This window comes from Salvia splendens, unplaced genomic scaffold (assembly GCF_004379255.2).
Source record: "Salvia splendens isolate huo1 unplaced genomic scaffold, SspV2 ctg224, whole genome shotgun sequence".
In the NCBI taxonomy this organism is placed as follows: domain Eukaryota; kingdom Viridiplantae; phylum Streptophyta; class Magnoliopsida; order Lamiales; family Lamiaceae; genus Salvia; species Salvia splendens.
The window spans coordinates 29,042-46,371 of NW_024598860.1; the positions used below are offsets into that span (position 1 = coordinate 29,042).

At 35.1% G+C, this 17,330-nt stretch overlaps 4 protein-coding genes across 4 annotated transcripts; 2 read left to right on the forward strand and 2 right to left on the reverse strand.

The window, feature by feature from the left end:
• Nucleotides 1-1,615: 1,615 nt before the first annotated feature.
• On the forward strand, nt 1,616-5,271 carry LOC121789364 (F-box protein CPR1-like). Its single transcript, XM_042187849.1, has 3 exons — nt 1,616-3,261; nt 3,615-3,704; nt 4,734-5,271. Exons 1-2 carry the CDS (start codon nt 2,135-2,137, stop codon nt 3,652-3,654), a joined length of 1,167 nt encoding a protein of 388 aa, XP_042043783.1. The 5' UTR covers nt 1,616-2,134; the 3' UTR covers nt 3,655-3,704; nt 4,734-5,271.
• A 1,304-nt stretch (nt 5,272-6,575) lies between these two features.
• Nucleotides 6,576-7,621, reverse strand: LOC121789368 (acyl-CoA--sterol O-acyltransferase 1-like). The gene has a single exon (XM_042187853.1). The coding sequence runs from the start codon at nt 7,619-7,621 to the stop codon at nt 6,578-6,580; it is 1,044 nt and encodes a 347-aa protein (XP_042043787.1). The 3' UTR covers nt 6,576-6,577.
• Nucleotides 7,622-11,827: 4,206 nt separating this feature from the next.
• On the forward strand, nt 11,828-14,122 carry LOC121789366 (B-cell CLL/lymphoma 7 protein family member A-like). Its single transcript, XM_042187851.1, has 3 exons — nt 11,828-12,257; nt 13,206-13,355; nt 13,670-14,122. The coding sequence occupies exons 1-3, from the start codon at nt 11,910-11,912 to the stop codon at nt 13,796-13,798; spliced, it is 627 nt and encodes a 208-aa protein (XP_042043785.1). The 5' UTR covers nt 11,828-11,909; the 3' UTR covers nt 13,799-14,122.
• Nucleotides 14,123-14,494: 372 nt separating this feature from the next.
• On the reverse strand, nt 14,495-17,040 carry LOC121789363 (mitochondrial pyruvate carrier 4-like). The gene is made up of 5 exons (XM_042187848.1): nt 17,016-17,040; nt 16,117-16,215; nt 15,839-15,891; nt 14,928-15,001; nt 14,495-14,848 (listed from the first exon to the last, which is right to left on the reverse strand). The coding sequence occupies exons 1-5, from the start codon at nt 17,038-17,040 to the stop codon at nt 14,800-14,802; spliced, it is 300 nt and encodes a 99-aa protein (XP_042043782.1). The 3' UTR covers nt 14,495-14,799.
• Between the last annotated feature and the right edge of the window lie 290 nt (nt 17,041-17,330).

Sequence of the window (17,330 nt, forward strand, 5' to 3'; positions counted from 1 at the left end):
GCTCAAGTTAGCCCCTCACCGTGTGCTCAGCTCACCTCCCGCCACCACCAGTTAGGTGCATGCTCTTCCTTCTAAAGTCTCCCTAATCTGTAGCTTATCATTTTAATGTGAAGACAATTCATTTTTTTGTAGTTTGAATGACAGCGGAAGATTAGATTTTTATGCTTATATAGATATAGATTGGAGATTTAGAGAGGTAGAAAGATACAGAAGAGAGACATAGAGAAATACCTAAATAAAAAGAACGAAAGTATATACCAAAGTTATTTCAGATTTTCAGTCCTTGAATTACAAAAAAAAAAGATGAAAAAAAAGTACAAATGTTCAAAAATAGTGTAATATAATTACAGAAATGCAAAAGATAAGATGGAAAAAAGTAGATAAATGTTAAAAAATAGTGTAATAAATACCTCAAATAGTATGCTAAAGGATTGGGGACCGTGAATATTAAAAGGAGACAATTCTACTTTTGTTCTAGAGAATTAATGGAATTCCATTTTAATAAAGAAGATTAGATTTATTCCAAATGAGGGAGTGACGCACAAGGGTTATGCGTCGTTATTATTGAACGACGCACAACCCTTATGCGTCGTTGGTTAACGACGCATAAGGATTATGCGTCGTTCAAAGACGCATAAGCATTATGCGTCGTTAACTAACGATGCATAAGGGTTGTGCGTCACACTGGTAAGCATTCTCACCTATAACCCGGGTGACCCGGGTTCGATCCCCGGCAACGGCGCATTTTTTTAAGTGATTAGTATTTGTTAAAAATGAGTTATTCTAATCATTTGTTTTTGGCAAATAGATATTACTCTTATAAAAGAATTAATTAAAGAAGTTAAGAATAAATGTCCAATCTAATTGGTCCCCCAAAACGAATACATGTACATTGACAAATTAATTTATACTTCTATTATCTATGACCACTGTTTATTTTATTTTATATATTAAGTTTATTTTTGAATATCTTAAAAATTACTATTGTTTATTCCGTTAATTGTATAATAACATAAAAATCAAAACTTTATTCACTTATAGATTATGTTTATATAAAATACATGGCATAATATTATATACTATTAATTAAATAATCCAAGTCTTTATGTTATAAGAAAATAAAATAACGCTTATTATAAAATAATTTCCAAAAGTCCTTGCTGCAATATTGATTAATGAATGTTCTACCCACTTTAATAAAATAATGTTTATTATAATAGCGGTGACTATACTCTAATAAATAATAGTAATAATAATAGTAAAAACGCGCCGTTGCCGGGGATCGAACCCGGGTCACCCGGGTGATAGGCGGGAATGCTTACCAGTGTGACGCACAACCCTTATGCGTCGTTGATTAACGACGCATAATGCTTATGCGTCTTTGAACGACGCATAATTTATTGAACGACGCATAATCCTTATGCGTCGTTAACCAACGACGCATAAGGGTTGTGCGTCGTTCTTAACGACGCATAAGGGTTGTGCGTCGTTCAATAATAACGACGCATAATCCTTGTGCGTCACTCTCCCATTCGGAATAAATCTAATCCCCTTCATTAAAATGGAATTCAATTAACATGTTTTACCAAAAAAAGAAAGAACTCATATTAAAAGTCTATTCTCCAAGCACTCAATATAGTATACCGCGTTATGGATGCATAGTGTAAAATAAAATACTAATCGAATCAACAACTTGGATTCTGAGAAAGTGCTTGGCAAGTTCTCAAAAGTAATTAAAAAAAGTGAAAAAGAAGATATTTTCCTGCAATAATAAAAGATAAAGAAAACAAGGCCTCTCAAATGAGACGACACCTACAGATTTACCGCCGCCGGTTTCCAACTCCATTCACCTTTTCCATCTCCGACAAGTCATTTTTTTTATCACCAACCACCCCATCTGTTTTTCTTTTTTCTCTTTATCTTTTTCGAATTCTTCAAAATCAAGCCAACTACAATTAAAAAATCAGTTATTGAAAAACACACTTATTGAAGAACTCACAATCACGTAGCTCATGTGACTGTATCACACCTCACGCTCTCGAAAGTTCCATCAATTTTTATATTTATTTAATAAAGAAAACCAAACCGTGTGAAACGGTTCTGACTTGTGAAAGGATAGCTCAAACCTATAGGAATGCCGAATCTGCCGTTCGAGCTCATCGAGGATATCCTCCGCCGCCTGCCGGTGAAATCGCTCAAGCGGTTCCGCGCCGTCGCGAAAACGTGGTGTTATTTGATTGAAAGTGACAATTTCATCAACCTGCATCTCCGCCAATCGCTGATTTCCACCTCTCACCGCAATCTGATCATCGGCGGCCTCGGCGTTTACAGCGTCGATTTGGAGACGCTCGACAAGGCTCATGTCATCAAGCCGCCGTTCTATTACAAAAGCGTCGATGGGATCTCGAATTCCTGCAACGGAATAGTGCTTGTGATGAGCGATCCGCTTGTTCTGTGGAACACTTTCTCGCGAGAATACATGACTTTGCCCAATTGCTCGACTGAGATGCAAGCTCCGTTTGAATCGTACGGTAAGGTTGCGTATGGATTCGGATACGATTCCGAGAGCGATGATTACAAGGTTGTTAGGGTTGCGGAATTTAGGCATAAGATAACGCATATCTGGATGGCTTCCGAGACGAAGATCTTCAGTCTAAGGTCGAAATCTTGGCGGAGAATTGGGGATTTCCCTTATGCGCTGCCGTTTTTGAGGGGGAATTGGCGCGTGCACCTTAACGGCGTTATGCATACTCTGGTGGAAGATCCGGAGGAGATTGAAGCCGCCGCGGTGATAATGGCTTTTAATTTGAGGACAGAGAAGCATACTCCAATAATGTTGCCGTCAGAGATCCGGATCCGAGGTGTTGATGTTAGTTTGGATGTGCTGGATGGTTGTCTTTGTGTGGTTTGCACAAGTAGGCACAGGGTTGTGATTTGGGTGATGAAGGAGTATGGAGTGAGAAAATCTTGGATGAAATTGCTCACAATTAGCCCCCCGTTGATAGAGCGGAATGACATCGTGAAGCCATTGACTTATTCGAGGGACGGTGCCAAGGTTTTGTTGAATTGCGATGATAAAAGGCTTCTTTGGTATGATTTAGCTAACCACACAGCTGAGGAGGTTGTTGTTGAAGGTTTTCCGTTTGTGTTTTATGCTGAAGTTTGCGTTGAGAGCCTTGTTAAGCTTGATAATAGCGTGGCTGAGGTTAAGAAAAAAGTGCAGCGGAAGGAGAAAAGAAAGGGGAAGATCAGAAGTACAAGGTAATGTAATTAGCTAGCTGATTATGTTGGAATCTGTGTATATGTATATATATGTTGGCTGTCTGATTATATAGGAATTAATATTGACTTGCGTTTACTTGTAATGTCAAGTCAACTTTGAATAGTATTCTCGGAGGGTCACTTGCAACCAATGAATAGCAGTGCCTTTTTTTATTTTTGTTTTTTAATGTAACATCACATGGTTTCTTGAGCAATTATTAGTTTTGTTCCAAGAAAGTTAGAGGCAATTTCTTATACAAAAGTACCTTGACTCCTTGGTGAATAATTTGGCATAAATTCATATCTCTGCCTTGATTTATTGAAATATTGGCTTACTGCTTTTTATTTCTCAGGGATGACTTCTTGTCCGAGGGGTTCAAGTTGGTACTCTAACATAAGGAACACAAGTAATAGAAGAAGAGCGGTTGCATCCAGCACCCAAGGTTTGTATTAGTCTACCTACTTCCGCATCACATGTATTTTGTAGTTGGAGTTTAAATAAACAACCTTCTTGCGAGTGTTGATATTTGAAGTTGAACCTGAAACTTTTTTTCATAAATGTATTATAAGGCCATCTTAAGGAAATGAATGTATAGATGTGATTGTTTATCCTCAGAGTTAAATGGTGCCTGGTCTTTGCTTATCCTTTTCTGCAAGGCCAAGAATGGGATAGAAAATTATTAGATGACATGATTACTCGTAATTTACTATCCATTTAGTAGTGCTGCCTCTATGTGCATTTCAGTCACCCAAAACCTTATTGCTTTTTCTTTGCAATTTATGCATTATCACATGGTTCATTTTTATTGCTTATAAAACTTGGTAGTTTTTCTTGCCTTCTGGAAACAATTGTAGCTATTTTTGGTACTCTGTGTTAGTCAAATGCTGTATTAATTGGAGAAGGATCCATTGGTGAAGCAAAACATTGTTACTAGTGTTTATCCTAGGTAAACAAGGAAAAATATTGTTGGAATAAGCAATCTTGAGTTTGCTATACTATATTATATAACTAACAAAGTTATTTCAATATTGATTAGACTGATATCCTCTGCATTACCATACATATATGTCTTACTTTTTCAGTGTATTTGTAATAAGTTCTTTGGTAACATGCGATGAAAGTTGAGTAACATGTCATGGAGCGCGATTTACTGTTATCTTCATCTACATCAAAATTTCCATCTCAAATATCTTTGGTATCTGCTTCACTTGTCCATCAGCATAGTTTTGATATTCTTCCCAGCTTGGTAGTGTGCCTTGTCCAATGGCATGCTAATTGAGTTCTTTGACTTATCATTTTTTGAAATGCTACTTTTTGCCTTATTAACTATATCCGCTGTATCAATTGCTTACTGACCATGGTCAGACAAATGCATGTGAAGTTGAGAGTATCCATTTGTCTTAGAAAAACCTGAATGACATTATGTTTCCATAGAAAAAGCAATAAAGCACTTTGTTTGGGTGAAATTCAGATATTCTGGTTGCAAGAAGCTGGCAGCTCGGGCGATGAAGAATTAACAGGAAAAAGCTCACTCAATTCTTCTGTCAACCTCTTTGTTCACGGTTCCTCCAAGGCTGCTCTTCTGGTAGAGCTGGTTATATAGCATATCAACAAGAGGTTATGAAATACTATAAATGATCTCTTATAGAGAAGGATGTACTGGGACACACACAGGTCACCTTTTGCTGTTGGAACAGTTGGCAAGTGATGCAGCCAATGACATCCCTACATCTTTGTATGAGGTTGCAACACAAGCCAGAGAGGCTGAACCGTTTTTTTTTATGTGAGTTCTCTTTTGTGAGTGCTCAAAGTTTCAGTCCACACTACTATAACCCAGTGTCTAGCTGAATTGTAATATTACAAAAAATGATACAAGTGCGTGCGACTGCTAACAGACATGTTTGGTACTGTATTGACTTTGATGTGTTGCGTTTGAACTTTCTGTTCACGGTATATGTCAGTGGATATTTATGACGGTATTATGATCAAAAACACCACCTTCATTTTCATGGTGAATGTTTTTACTTATATATATCTAGTTTTGGTTCGATTGATAGTATGTAGGCTGAAGTTAATTTACCTTAGCATCTTGACCTACGCTGGAGCTCAACTTGTAAGGAAAATTGGAACCTCTTGATAAGCATGCTCTCAGCACTGGTAAAGGCAATTACAAAAATGACCTCTTATTATTAACGTATTTGATGAGGAGTGATTACACTGTACATATAAAATATTTCTGCCTTGTTTCATATAAGAGTTTAAAGTTAGACATAAATTATAATCCATCACGTTCCATATTAATAGAATCATTTTCTATTTTGTGGAGTTCTAAGATAATTGAATCATTTTTATTTTTTTTAAAGTAACTCTCTCTTTTACTTTATTTACCATTAATTTAACACACTATTCTTAAACTGTACTGAAAACAAATGTCTCTACTAACAAGAAACGGAGGAAGTACAATACTATAAATGGTTTTATTAGTGTTTCATTTTAATGCATTATTCCATGCATGTTTAGACGCTGTTAACTTTTTCCTTATGTGACCGTATAAATTCCTATGAAACAATGATAAAATCTTGTTGTACCAATATATGAAATAATTTTGAAACATTTTATATCTAATGTAGGCAAAAAATTGACTTAGTCTAAATACAATTGATGAAATGTAGTATTAAAATCAAACATAAATTTTAAAAAAAAATTACAATAAAAAACAATAATAATATATTTTGTACTAATAGTGTAATTATCCCCATTTTTTCTGATAAAGTGATAATAGTTAGAATAATGCTATGCGGCCACATTATGGCCAGCCATAAATTAATTAAATAACAAAAAAATTGATCTTTTTTCAATTTTTTGGTTTAATACAACTTGATTTTACTTTTATATCATCTTCATTATATGTTGCTCAACATGTTAGTGTTGTTCTTTCGTAGTTTTTGTTCAACTTATTATTACTGTCATTTCTTGATTGTTGCTCAACGTATATAGTAATTCGTGATATTAATGTGTTTTACGTAATGGAATTCAAAGATAAATATCAACTCACAAGTCCATTCACACACATATAAGTTTATATCGATAATTCTAATTTTTTTATATATGTAAATGGACTAAATTAACTCTTTATGGCCGGCCACATTATGGCCATTTAGATTTGCGTAGAGTACTCCATTATAGATAGACAATCCTATGCTGTTTAAAACAAAGATACATAGATTATGTATAAACAAGAGATAAAATGTTGTTTAAATGCGACATCAAACATATCCTTATCAACAAATTTACATCATTTGTCCCTGAAAAAGTTCACAGAAATGGACAAGAAACCTCAGTGGGTCCAACTAGCCGATGATTTTTAACAGACTCTACGAATGCTAGAGACTCCCTGCAGCTCTTAAGATCCGATTTCGCCCTCAAAAACGGCGGAAAAAACAGCCAAAAACTGGTGTAAATCACATATCCCAACGTCAACACCCCCGAAACGATCCTAGGTAGCCTGAATCTCCCCTCACACACTTTCTTAACGACTATCTCGAGAGATAAAGATGCCCCATGCAGCACAAAGAAGCCAATCATCTCTCCACTAGGCCTCAATCTCCCAATGTTGTAGACGATGAGCTCATGCATGACCCCCGACACCATAAAAGTAGCCAAAACCGCCGGGATTGAGGCCCATTTCCTGGGCCCAATCCGGGCCGAGACGGACCTCATGGGGCGGTAAACCGTGGGGTGTAAAATGTTGGACACCATAAGATTCCACCTCCTCCCCCAGAAGTCTTGAAGCGAGGTAGCAAGGTAAGGCTCGTTGAACTGAGGCTCGAGGTCCACTCGAAGCAAGGCCTTAACGACGGTGGAGAAGAGGGAGAGGATGATCTCTAGCATGAGATACATATGGAGGGAATAGCATAGCAAGATGATGTGGGGATGGATGTGTGCTTTGTAGGCGTAGACGCGTATGAGAAGGGCTAGTATTGTTATTCTGATTACATGGTTGAGGGGTGATTTGTGAGGTTTATTGGTATGGGATGGTTGTTGGAGTTTGATGGGGAAGCAAGCTAAGGGGATGAAGAGGGACAAGGGGATTGGGGGGTGGGATGAGAGGGGGCCTTGGTTGAAGGTGAAGAGGAGGAGTTTGAAGGTTGAGAGCCATGAGATGAAGAAGGAGGTGATGCCGGCGAAGTGTATGGAGGTGAAGTTGAGAGGGAGGAGGAGAAAGAGGATTATGATTGGGGAGATTGAGATGATTCTTGGGGTTCCGGTGGGGAAGATTTGGGCTACTTTGTGGGTGTAGCATAGGGAAGAAACTATGATGCTCCAAACTAGAATCAACTTGTTGATTTCGCCTTCCATCATTCATGTACTTGTGTCTATCCACTTATTTATGAATTATCATGTGTTGTTGCACCCATTTTTGTGCATCACTAGACAGATATTACAGTTATTACCTTCTCCCTATTTATATGGGATACTTTATTGCACAATTAAATTTTTTTGAATCATTTTGCAAAAACTACGATTGATATGTGTGACTATCTAACTTTAGTTTGTTTCATTTTAAACGGGATAGGAATGGTGACTTCTCGCTGTGGAGATATATATGTAATCAATGCATACAAACTCTAAACTTCTTTCCAAACAATACATTTTCAAATTTCAAACGTAGTTATTAATAACTTCAACTATCAACTCCCATTCTTTGCGGGACTAGTATATTTTATGATTAAATGTCTCATATTTGACTGGCACAGATTTTAATAAATTGTTTGATTTTATGTACTAAAATGGGTAGAACAGTTAGTGGAATGTGAGACCTACTTTTATATACTATTAGTTTTATAATAAAACGTGAGTGCAATGAGTTAGTGGAATGTAGGGTCCACTTACCAAATATAGTAAAAGTGAAATGAGACGTTTATTGGCGGACGAACGAAAAAAGAAAAAAATGGGACATTTAATGAGTGATAGAAGGAATATTATTTAACATTAATTATTTATTGACTTGAATATAGCATAAATTTATTATTGTAGTACACATAATAATATTATAATGAGTCACATGTTACAATTGAAAAAAATACATAAAGTGAACAATAAACAAAATTTAAGAAACAATTTTATGATGAATTACTACAATAGCGAAGATACAAGAAGAACATATGAAATAAAGAAAATAAAATAAAGTGAAAAATAAATAAAAATGCAGAATGAATTTATGAAATAAAGAGAAGGGGAAACACTGAAAAAAATAAGAATGCAGGATGGCTGGTCAAACTCTAGAATAGCGGCCACCGCCTTACTAGCGTCAATTGCTGATCAACAGTCGCTGCCGGCGAGTTAATATATATACTTCTATATTCCTGTCTTCTAGTCTTGCAGAGGATACTGTTTATTCGCTATTTTTTTTCTTTTTTTCAAATATGCAGTCAAATTTGTTACGTATAAAAAGTTAGTTGAACGTGAAACCATGTATTACTCACACTGTATTCCATTGAAGGTGACTCACTTTCTTTTTTTAGTTTGTTCCATTCAAGATGACTCATTACTAAAAATAGAAATAATTTTATTTCTATTTTATTCTCTCTCTTATTTTATTCTATCCACCTAATACACAAATAAAATTGCATAAAATCTCGTGTCTCCCAAAAAAGGGGTCATCTTTTTTGAGACGGAAGGATTAGTATTTAATGAGTTGTTATGGTTAGTCACAGTGGTATAAGTTGTAAATAAATTGACGTATATGAGTAATGAGTAAGTGAAATGTCCATATTTTTATGGGATGGACAAAAATAAAAAATGCACATATTTTAATGAGACGAAAACTATATAATTTTTTTATGAGGTTAAATAATTATTTTTTATTCTTAGATTATAAAGAATATATAAATGAAAAAATAACAAAAGTTATAATAGTACTAGTAGTATAATATTACATGTGAAAGAAAATAAACAAAATTGCTAATATGAGAAAATTAAAAAAATAAAAGTTCACAAAAATGATCGAGTTCATGTATTTTTGCATAAAATAAAGAGTTTATAAAAATTAGAATTAAAAAATTCATGTATTTACATGCAATAACATTATTTTATCATATTTTGCCACAAAGATGGCTGTATACAACGTGTAGTTAAAATCAACTTTAATACAGTAGGATCAGAATTCAGAACTTATATTCAAATACTAGTTTGTGAAGATAAAAAAAAATACTACTAATAGACAATATATAAATTTTTGAAAGGCGTGTCATCAATGGCTAACTCATCATTTAATTGCTAACTACAATTAATTTAAGACCATAGGATTTTAGAAATTTGGTCTAAAATTTGTCACGTGTAATTTTCATTTTTATTAATTAAATCGAAAAGGATAAAAAAACTACCAAATTAGGGTTTTGGATGAAAATGTCAATATATTGTTTCGAAAAGATCAACACAATGCTTTGAGAATGTTAACACATTGCTTATATTGACATTCTATATGTATTATATTGATATATTTTATATACTATGTTGACATTTGTTGCTATAAAAAAAATTGAAAATTTTCAATTTTTTTTTCAAATTTTGACACCGGAACATATGCAAGTGAAATCTCGTTAGAATCCTTATGAAATTCTCTTTAATTTGATATATGTTGTGCGGAAACATAATTTAAATCGATAAAGTTATATGCGTTTTAAAGTTATGAGATATTTTTCAAAAGTTAGTTATAACTAATTTGTTGTAAATTGACCTTAATACCCTTATTAACGTTTTTTGTTGATCGTATTGACATTCCGGTACTGATGATCTAGGCATTTGATTTAAATATTTAATGATTATTCCCTCCGTCCCCGAATAAGAGTCGCTAATTTCCATTTTGGGCCGTCCCCCATTAAGAGTTACTCTTCATTTTTACCATAAATGGTAGTAGGCCCCACATTCCACTAACTCACTCCACTCACATTTTATTATAAAACCAATATAAAAATGTGGGTCTCACATTCCACTAACTTTTCTCTACATTTCTTAAAACTCGTGCCCGGTCAAAGAGCGACTCCTATTAGGGGATGGAGGGAGTATTATTTAATTGTAGTTAGCAATTAAGTATTGAATTAACAATATAACACTCACCTCAAATGATATACTCATATACATGTCATGAACGATCGGCAAATTTTGACAATTACGATCCTCAATGTAAAACCCTAGACAAATCAGAACATAGGAGTGTGATCCGTTGCTAACTTTTCTTAAATTGCTAATTTGCTAACTCATCAACGTAGTGCATTAAAAATGTCAATACGATGATACTGAAATGTCAACATAAACTTAAGTTGATATTTTAATACATTGTGTTGACATTAATATTTAAATGTCAACATAGTTTATTAAAATGTCAACACAAATATGTGTTGACATTTTAACGTGATCGTGTTGACATTTTTAATACACTACGTTGATGAGTTAACAAGTTAGCAATTTAAGAAAAGTTAGCATTATAACGCACCCCTAGAACATAACTAAGATTTCATCTTCTCTAATTGCACAATCTATTAATATAGTCTTCCCTTAAATAAAACGGCAAGTAACATTACTGTTATAGAGAAATTTTGGAATAAGGGGTTAAATTCGCTGACCTTTCGTAATTAGGGATTCAATTCGCTGGCCTTTCGTAATTTGGGATCGAGGCATGCATATTCCTCAGAATAAGGGATTTATGATATTTTATCTTATTTATGCTCTTTTTTAATATTATTTCCCTTTAAGCATTTATCAATTGTCTAAATTACCCCTTTCAAATTTTCCACGATACACGTGAAGCTTCAAATCATGGAGATGAATAATCTCGTTGCAAACAGTATTAAGAAAATCCCTGTCGTGTGAGACAACAATAAGAGTTTTCTTCCACCTGCATAAGTATTCTTCCAACCAGAGAACAGCCATGAGGTCCTGATGATTTGTAGGCTCATCCAATAGCAACAAAGTAGGCTGAATAAAAGTGCTCTGGCTAATGAAATTCTCATTCTCCAACCACCACTAAAGGACCGTGTTGCTCGACCTGCATATCTTTAGTAAAACCCAACCCAGCAAGAATTTTGGAAGCTTGAGCCTCAGCAGCATCGGATCCCATTAACTGCAACTTCTCATACAGTTCAGTCAGCTTCTCCCCCACATCATTCCCTTCATCGTCATCTTCCTCACCGTCACCGGTGGACATAGTCGAGGCAACCTGCAAAGAAGCAACTTCTTGTCGAAGTTTGACAAGTTCTTTGTTGGCTGAATTTTTGATGAAGTAGTAGAATTTAGGTAAAAATTTGAAGGGGTAATTTAGGCGATTAATAAATAGTTAGAGGGAAATAATATTAAAAAAGAACATAAATAAGATAAAATATCATAAATCCCTTATTCTGAAGAATATGCATGTCTCGATCCCAAATTACGAAAGGTCAGCGAATTGAATCCCTAATTACGAAATGTCAGCAAATTTAACCCCTTATTCCGAAATTTCTCGCTGTTGAACCTATAAATAAGTAACAACAAAACAACTTAAAATTTTAAATTTCAAGGCTTCGGAAAAAGAGTTGTTGACCAAGGACGTTTTACGGTTACACTCACCCTCTTCAAATCTCCTCGCCGCCGGTACTTGTTCATTTGAATAATGGAGGGGGTAGGGGCCAGGTTCGGCCGATCTTCCACCCGTTTCACCGGCCCCGCCACCGTCTTCACCGGCCCCGTTCGCAAGTGGAAGAAAAAGTGGGTTCACGTGCCGCCGCCCAATTCCAACAACCACCATCACACGGCGTCCAACGGAAACGCTAATGGAAGCAACTCCTCCTCCCACCTCCAGTTTTACAAGTGGACGCCCATCGCTCCCAGCCAATCCAAAGACGGCAGCAACAATGATAGCAACGGCGCCGATAATGCCAATGCTGAACCTGAGGATTCGAGTAAAGACGGGGACGTTGCGGTCGAGAAGCCTCCGAAGAGACGATTCAAGTATATTCCGGTAATTCTGCCTTATTTGATTTGATTCCAATTTGGTTTATTTGAATCGTTCTTGTAATTGTAATTGCTCCTGTTTTTCGATTTGGCTTGGGCATGAGCTGAATTAAGGATTATCTGATTCGATCTGATCATTGTGCTTTTGTGAGTGTCTTGGCGGTCTAGGGTTATTTATTTTTATCTTTTTTTTTGTAATTAAATGCCGTGAATTGGGGAGCAATGGAAAATTTTGACTTTATTCATAGCAAGATTACATGTTTATTGTATGCACATTTACGAATTGGAAGATGAATTTGATATTCATAACAACAAATCGATGAGGTTGTTTGGCTGTTTCACTTATAGTGGATCTGTATGCTATAACATTTGTTCCAAACTATTTTTGGGCGTGTATGGTGGGCCGTGGGTGGGAATCAGGAGTTTTTTCTTGCTTGGTTTTATTTGTAAGTAGTGGAAGGTAAAGAGCACCCTTCCTACCCATGAGAGATTTAGGATGATTTGTTTTAGAAAAAAATTGTTGGTGTAAAATTCTTGCTATGGTCCATTGAGGCAAACGAGTGTCTTACTCGAAAATCTTGGCGATGAGAAACTTTTTTTTGACCAATTCTTCGTTGCTAGTCTACAGCCCTGTACATGAAGTTGTTTATGGTTTTAAAGTTAGAATATGAATTTCATAATGCCTATATACTCTCTGTTCTTAACAATATGAACGAGCTGCATGTTGTTCTGCCTGGATAAACACATGCCACATTGCTAGTTTGTGAAATACACTTTTATGTGTCGTAAAAAGTAAATATCTATCCATTATTCATGATCTCGGTTATTTGGTTCACCAGGGTTGTTAATGGATTGTCCAAAAGTGTCCTACTTTTACCGCCAACTGACCTTCTACATGGTTATTTCAAGATCCAGTAAATTACGTTTCTGATTTTGTTTCTGTATGATTGGACAGATTGTTGTGCTTGAAGAACAAAAAGTTGAATCCTCTGAGCAGATGGAGGATGAAAATAAGTCCAGTGAAGATAACTCGGATGCAGTAGAGGCAACGTCCAGAGGTGACGAAAAACCTGACATGAATGATGTACCAATGGATGAAAATCAGGTGACATTGCATGTTTTTTTCTACTGTCTTTTCCTCTTGTTGCTCATTAGGTCTCTTCTGCTCTTTGTGGTTCTTAGTATAAAAAACTACACTCTTTATAGACAAGTCCACGAGTGCCTGGTTTTTACAAATGGGGATATGCTTTCTTAAAACTATAGAGCAGTGTTTCCTACCTTCTGAGTGTCCCTTTTGATGAAAAAGGGTGGAGAAATATACCCTTTCCCCGGCCCCCTTCTAGATGACCATTTTCAGCATAAGTAGCTCAAAGAGTCTGTCTATGTTTTGCATCTAAACATCGATATGCACTGTATCAGGCTTCAGAGACCAATCGTGAAGAACGGCAAGATCTGAACGTAAGTACCTTGGATTTGAGTCTGGGGTTGAAGGCTCATGATGGTGAAAATGATTCCGAGTGGAGAGGAGATCAAAACAAAGATGAGTAGAGCGAATCAGCTCATCATTTATTGAGGCGTCACTTGATTTATGCAAAGCCTAAGGGTTAGAAGCAGATGAGCAATCTAAGCCTGTTGAGTACAGTGTTTGCTACGTTGCTTATACTTAAGAAAGTAGGTTTGAGATCACTTAGGGTTGTATTTTTAGGTTTAGTTTACTTGTTTGTTGAAGCGATTGCATTTGTATGATTTCATCTCCACTTGTTGAGGAAATCAAAATTTTCACTCTGAATTTTCAGGACACATGTGCTGGGATTATGTAACCACTTACCACGGCTCGGATTTATAAATGAGTTGAACTATTTGCTGCACAAAGATTTTGTAGTATTATTGTGCTGGGTGGGAATTGCATTTCTTATCAAAATTAATACCCCACTGTACTAAAAAGAGAAACAAATTATTCGGCTCTCAATTTGATTAAAACTCATTTGAGCTCGTTAGCTTGCAAGCAATTTACTCATTAAGTGATTTTACTTTCAAATAATTAAATATTAGTCGTAATTGAACCTTACATATTACGATAAAATAATGAAATTATTGTCATACTATTATGAATACAATTTGTTAAATAAATGTCATAGTTCACGATTTTGCATATGAATTAAAATTTATGCGTTCAAATACTTGAATTTTCAATTGCTATATTAGAATTGGATGAAATTTAATGCATTTAGGAACAATCACCCGAAAAGAAAATAATCAATGTTTTAAACATAAATCTAAGAACGTGCTTGTTTGTGCTGGAAGTAAGGTTAATAACAAACAAATCAAGCTAGACCATGACAATATTCAGCTTGTAAAGATCGCACTCCTGATCAAAATCAAGAAACTAATTATTCGTTTATTTTCCCTCGATCATCCAAAAGTATATAGGGATTCAAGATCAAAGGCGATGGACAGCACAAGCAGATAGCAAAATGATAGACCCAGCCATTGGTACCGTACACGTTCACAGCTCGAATCTATTAACTTACAAAATACAATTTTCATCATCATTCCTTCGTCACAACAGCAGCTTCCTCCTTGTTAAAATAATCATGCCTGTGAAGCATGGAGAGGGTAATGAATAATCTGGATCTACCGAAAATCACATTAGCAAACAAACACATAAATGACTTACTGAATTTTTCGGCTAAGCTGGTAAATGCCTGTGCCAGCCATTACAATGTTTACGCTGAAGAGATTCCAGTTCTTCTGCAGCCCCACCATCATCACATATACAAAATACAGCATAGAAAGTTGTTACATGGTTTGGTTTACATGAAATCAATATTCAAATAACCTAATACAGGGAATCAAGAGGGTGCTCAGCTCAGGTTTATTATTGAGAGCTTGTAAGTTAAGGAGGAAATTGTGAGTTAGTGACAGAAAATCCTAATTAGAGAGAAACCTGAATATAAATGAAATCAGAAGGGTATCAGGGTATGTGTTGGAAATAATGAACCATAGTAGAGTTAATTTTGTAAACTGATTATTGCTCATATGATTATGAAAAATAAGCTGAGATTTGAGGAACTTACTTTTGGGATACCTTAGCAACTGTTGGAGCTTATTTTCCATCGTATAAGCTATTTTAAGAGATTATATTGCCAAATATTTCTTAAGACTAATAGCTCTTAAACAACTCATAAAAAAATTTAAGGAGCTTATAAGCCAAGCCATACACCCTCTACATAGAAATCAACGTAAAAAGCACTTCAACAAGTGAGTTTTGTGTGCATAATTCAGGCGAGAAGATTTGGAAAGAAAAAGTTAACAGAAGGACAAATCTCATGGCTTTTCTTCACTAGAGATGTGCGGCATGTGCCCAAACTGCTTAGCTAATTCAAAACTAGGATTAGAAAGATTAAATGAGGATCAGATATGAACTTTGAAATATAACAACTGCAGTCCTAATAAATCATTCAGGGAAAAACGGACAATAAAACACATGGTAACTCATCGACAACATTCACTCTGGCAAATCAAAAGATATATGTAAAGCATCTAATAAGGCATAAGCAGCTATATATCATAAACAATTGAACTCACAGGAGTAATAACAGTGCTATAGCGTGACCAAATAACTCCAGTTGCTGTAACAGCTGAAAATGGCAAAGAGAGTAAAACAAATCAGTACCATGAATGCCTACAAGAGATCTTCCATTACACTGCTGAAATAAATTGGAAAAAGACAAACTTAAGTAATCAGGAAAGAAGACCAAATTAACATAGATGCTATTTCTATTTCAAGTTTTTGTGACCCACAAAAGATAGGATGAAGTGAGCTGAAAATTTTGAGAGCACAAATGTTCAATAATAAAACTCACCTATCTGTTGGGGATATGAAACTTTCTCAGGGGGTTTCGTTGAATCAGCTAGATTAGCAATGCTAATTCCCCATTTGAAGGTTGGTGCCCAGAAATGAACTATACATAATGATAAGAAGCAAAACATTTCATTCTAGATAAGTATATCTTTTATGATTATAATTCAAGCATAAATGATAATTCGTACAAAAAGTTGTGATCATTTCACATATATGGTTATATGAACCTAATAGGAAGGTATTAACTAATTTTTTATGCAAAATCAAATCCAATAGCTTACAAATCTCAAAGTAAACTTGTCCTTGCTATATAGTAGTATCATGTTGTTAATATTTTGGAAACTATGTAGTATGTCTTAGACCTATTAGTTAATTCTTCACCCTCGAGCAAGAAGATACGCCATGTCCTAATTGCATCATTTTTTCATTTCATTAGGCATATCCACATCGGAAAAATCTACACAAGCCAACAAGGAGCAGGTAGGACCATAACTGATATAACCCTTAGTTAAGATCATATTTAATACTATAAAACTTCTGCAACATTGATTTAAAATGTGTAAATGTAAAAGTTATACTAGCATCTTTTCATGACAGATAAAATTCGAGTGTTTTTATCCTCATTACTAGCATTTCTCCAACCCTACCTTTTTCAGTGGGATTGAATCAAGCAAAAACTAGAATGATAGAAATTATAAAGGGCATTGGATATCCCAAAGTATCATTCCATCTTAGTAAAAATATCCTATACTCTATTTTTACCTATCTAGGCTAATCCTCGAAAGTAAAGGATAAGCAAATTTATACTGTTGTAATGTTAATCCGTATCGGTATATCAACAACATGGCATCAAGCAAAAGCACATTGAATCAGAGGGAACTTGACTATGATACACAGAACCTTTACTCATTCGTGGATCGTGCATCCCATTTTGAAATTAACTTGATTTTGTGAAGAGGTCATCCATAACCCTAGAATTACCCACCCCGCCCAACCTCAACCATTCCTTCTCAATTGAATAGCTCTTGACCAATCTTAATACCTTCGCAAAATCACAATTCAATAACAACATAAAAGCAGAATATCATTTTCACATTCTACAAGACACAAAAATTCACAATTAAAGCAACAAAAATGCACATTCTAACACCATAAATAAACAATTAGATGCTAAAAAATTCAATCTATGATGGGATAACATTAAACATTTAAAAA

Excerpts from the sequence above, each read along its gene's own strand:
- LOC121789363 (XM_042187848.1), bottom strand. The coding sequence starts at position 17,040 with ATGCACGATCCACGAATGAGTAAAG. Across the intron at positions 16,216-17,015 it reads CGATCCACGAATGAGTAAAG|TTCATTTCTGGGCACCAACC; the intron begins GTTCTGTGTATC and ends CATTATGTATAG. Across the intron at positions 15,892-16,116 it reads TTCATATCCCCAACAGATAG|CTGTTACAGCAACTGGAGTT; the intron begins GTGAGTTTTATT and ends TGCCATTTTCAG.
- LOC121789364 (XM_042187849.1), top strand. The coding sequence starts at position 2,135 with ATGCCGAATCTGCCGTTCGAGCTCATCGAGGATATCCTCCGCCGCCTG. Across the intron at positions 3,262-3,614 it reads GGGAAGATCAGAAGTACAAG|GGATGACTTCTTGTCCGAGG; the intron begins GTAATGTAATTA and ends TTTATTTCTCAG.
- LOC121789366 (XM_042187851.1), top strand. The coding sequence starts at position 11,910 with ATGGAGGGGGTAGGGGCCAGGTTCGGCCGATCTTCCACCCGTTTCACC. Across the intron at positions 12,258-13,205 it reads GACGATTCAAGTATATTCCG|ATTGTTGTGCTTGAAGAACA; the intron begins GTAATTCTGCCT and ends ATGATTGGACAG. Across the intron at positions 13,356-13,669 it reads TACCAATGGATGAAAATCAG|GCTTCAGAGACCAATCGTGA; the intron begins GTGACATTGCAT and ends GCACTGTATCAG.
- LOC121789368 (XM_042187853.1), bottom strand. The coding sequence starts at position 7,621 with ATGGAAGGCGAAATCAACAAGTTGATTCTAGTTTGGAGCATCATAGTT.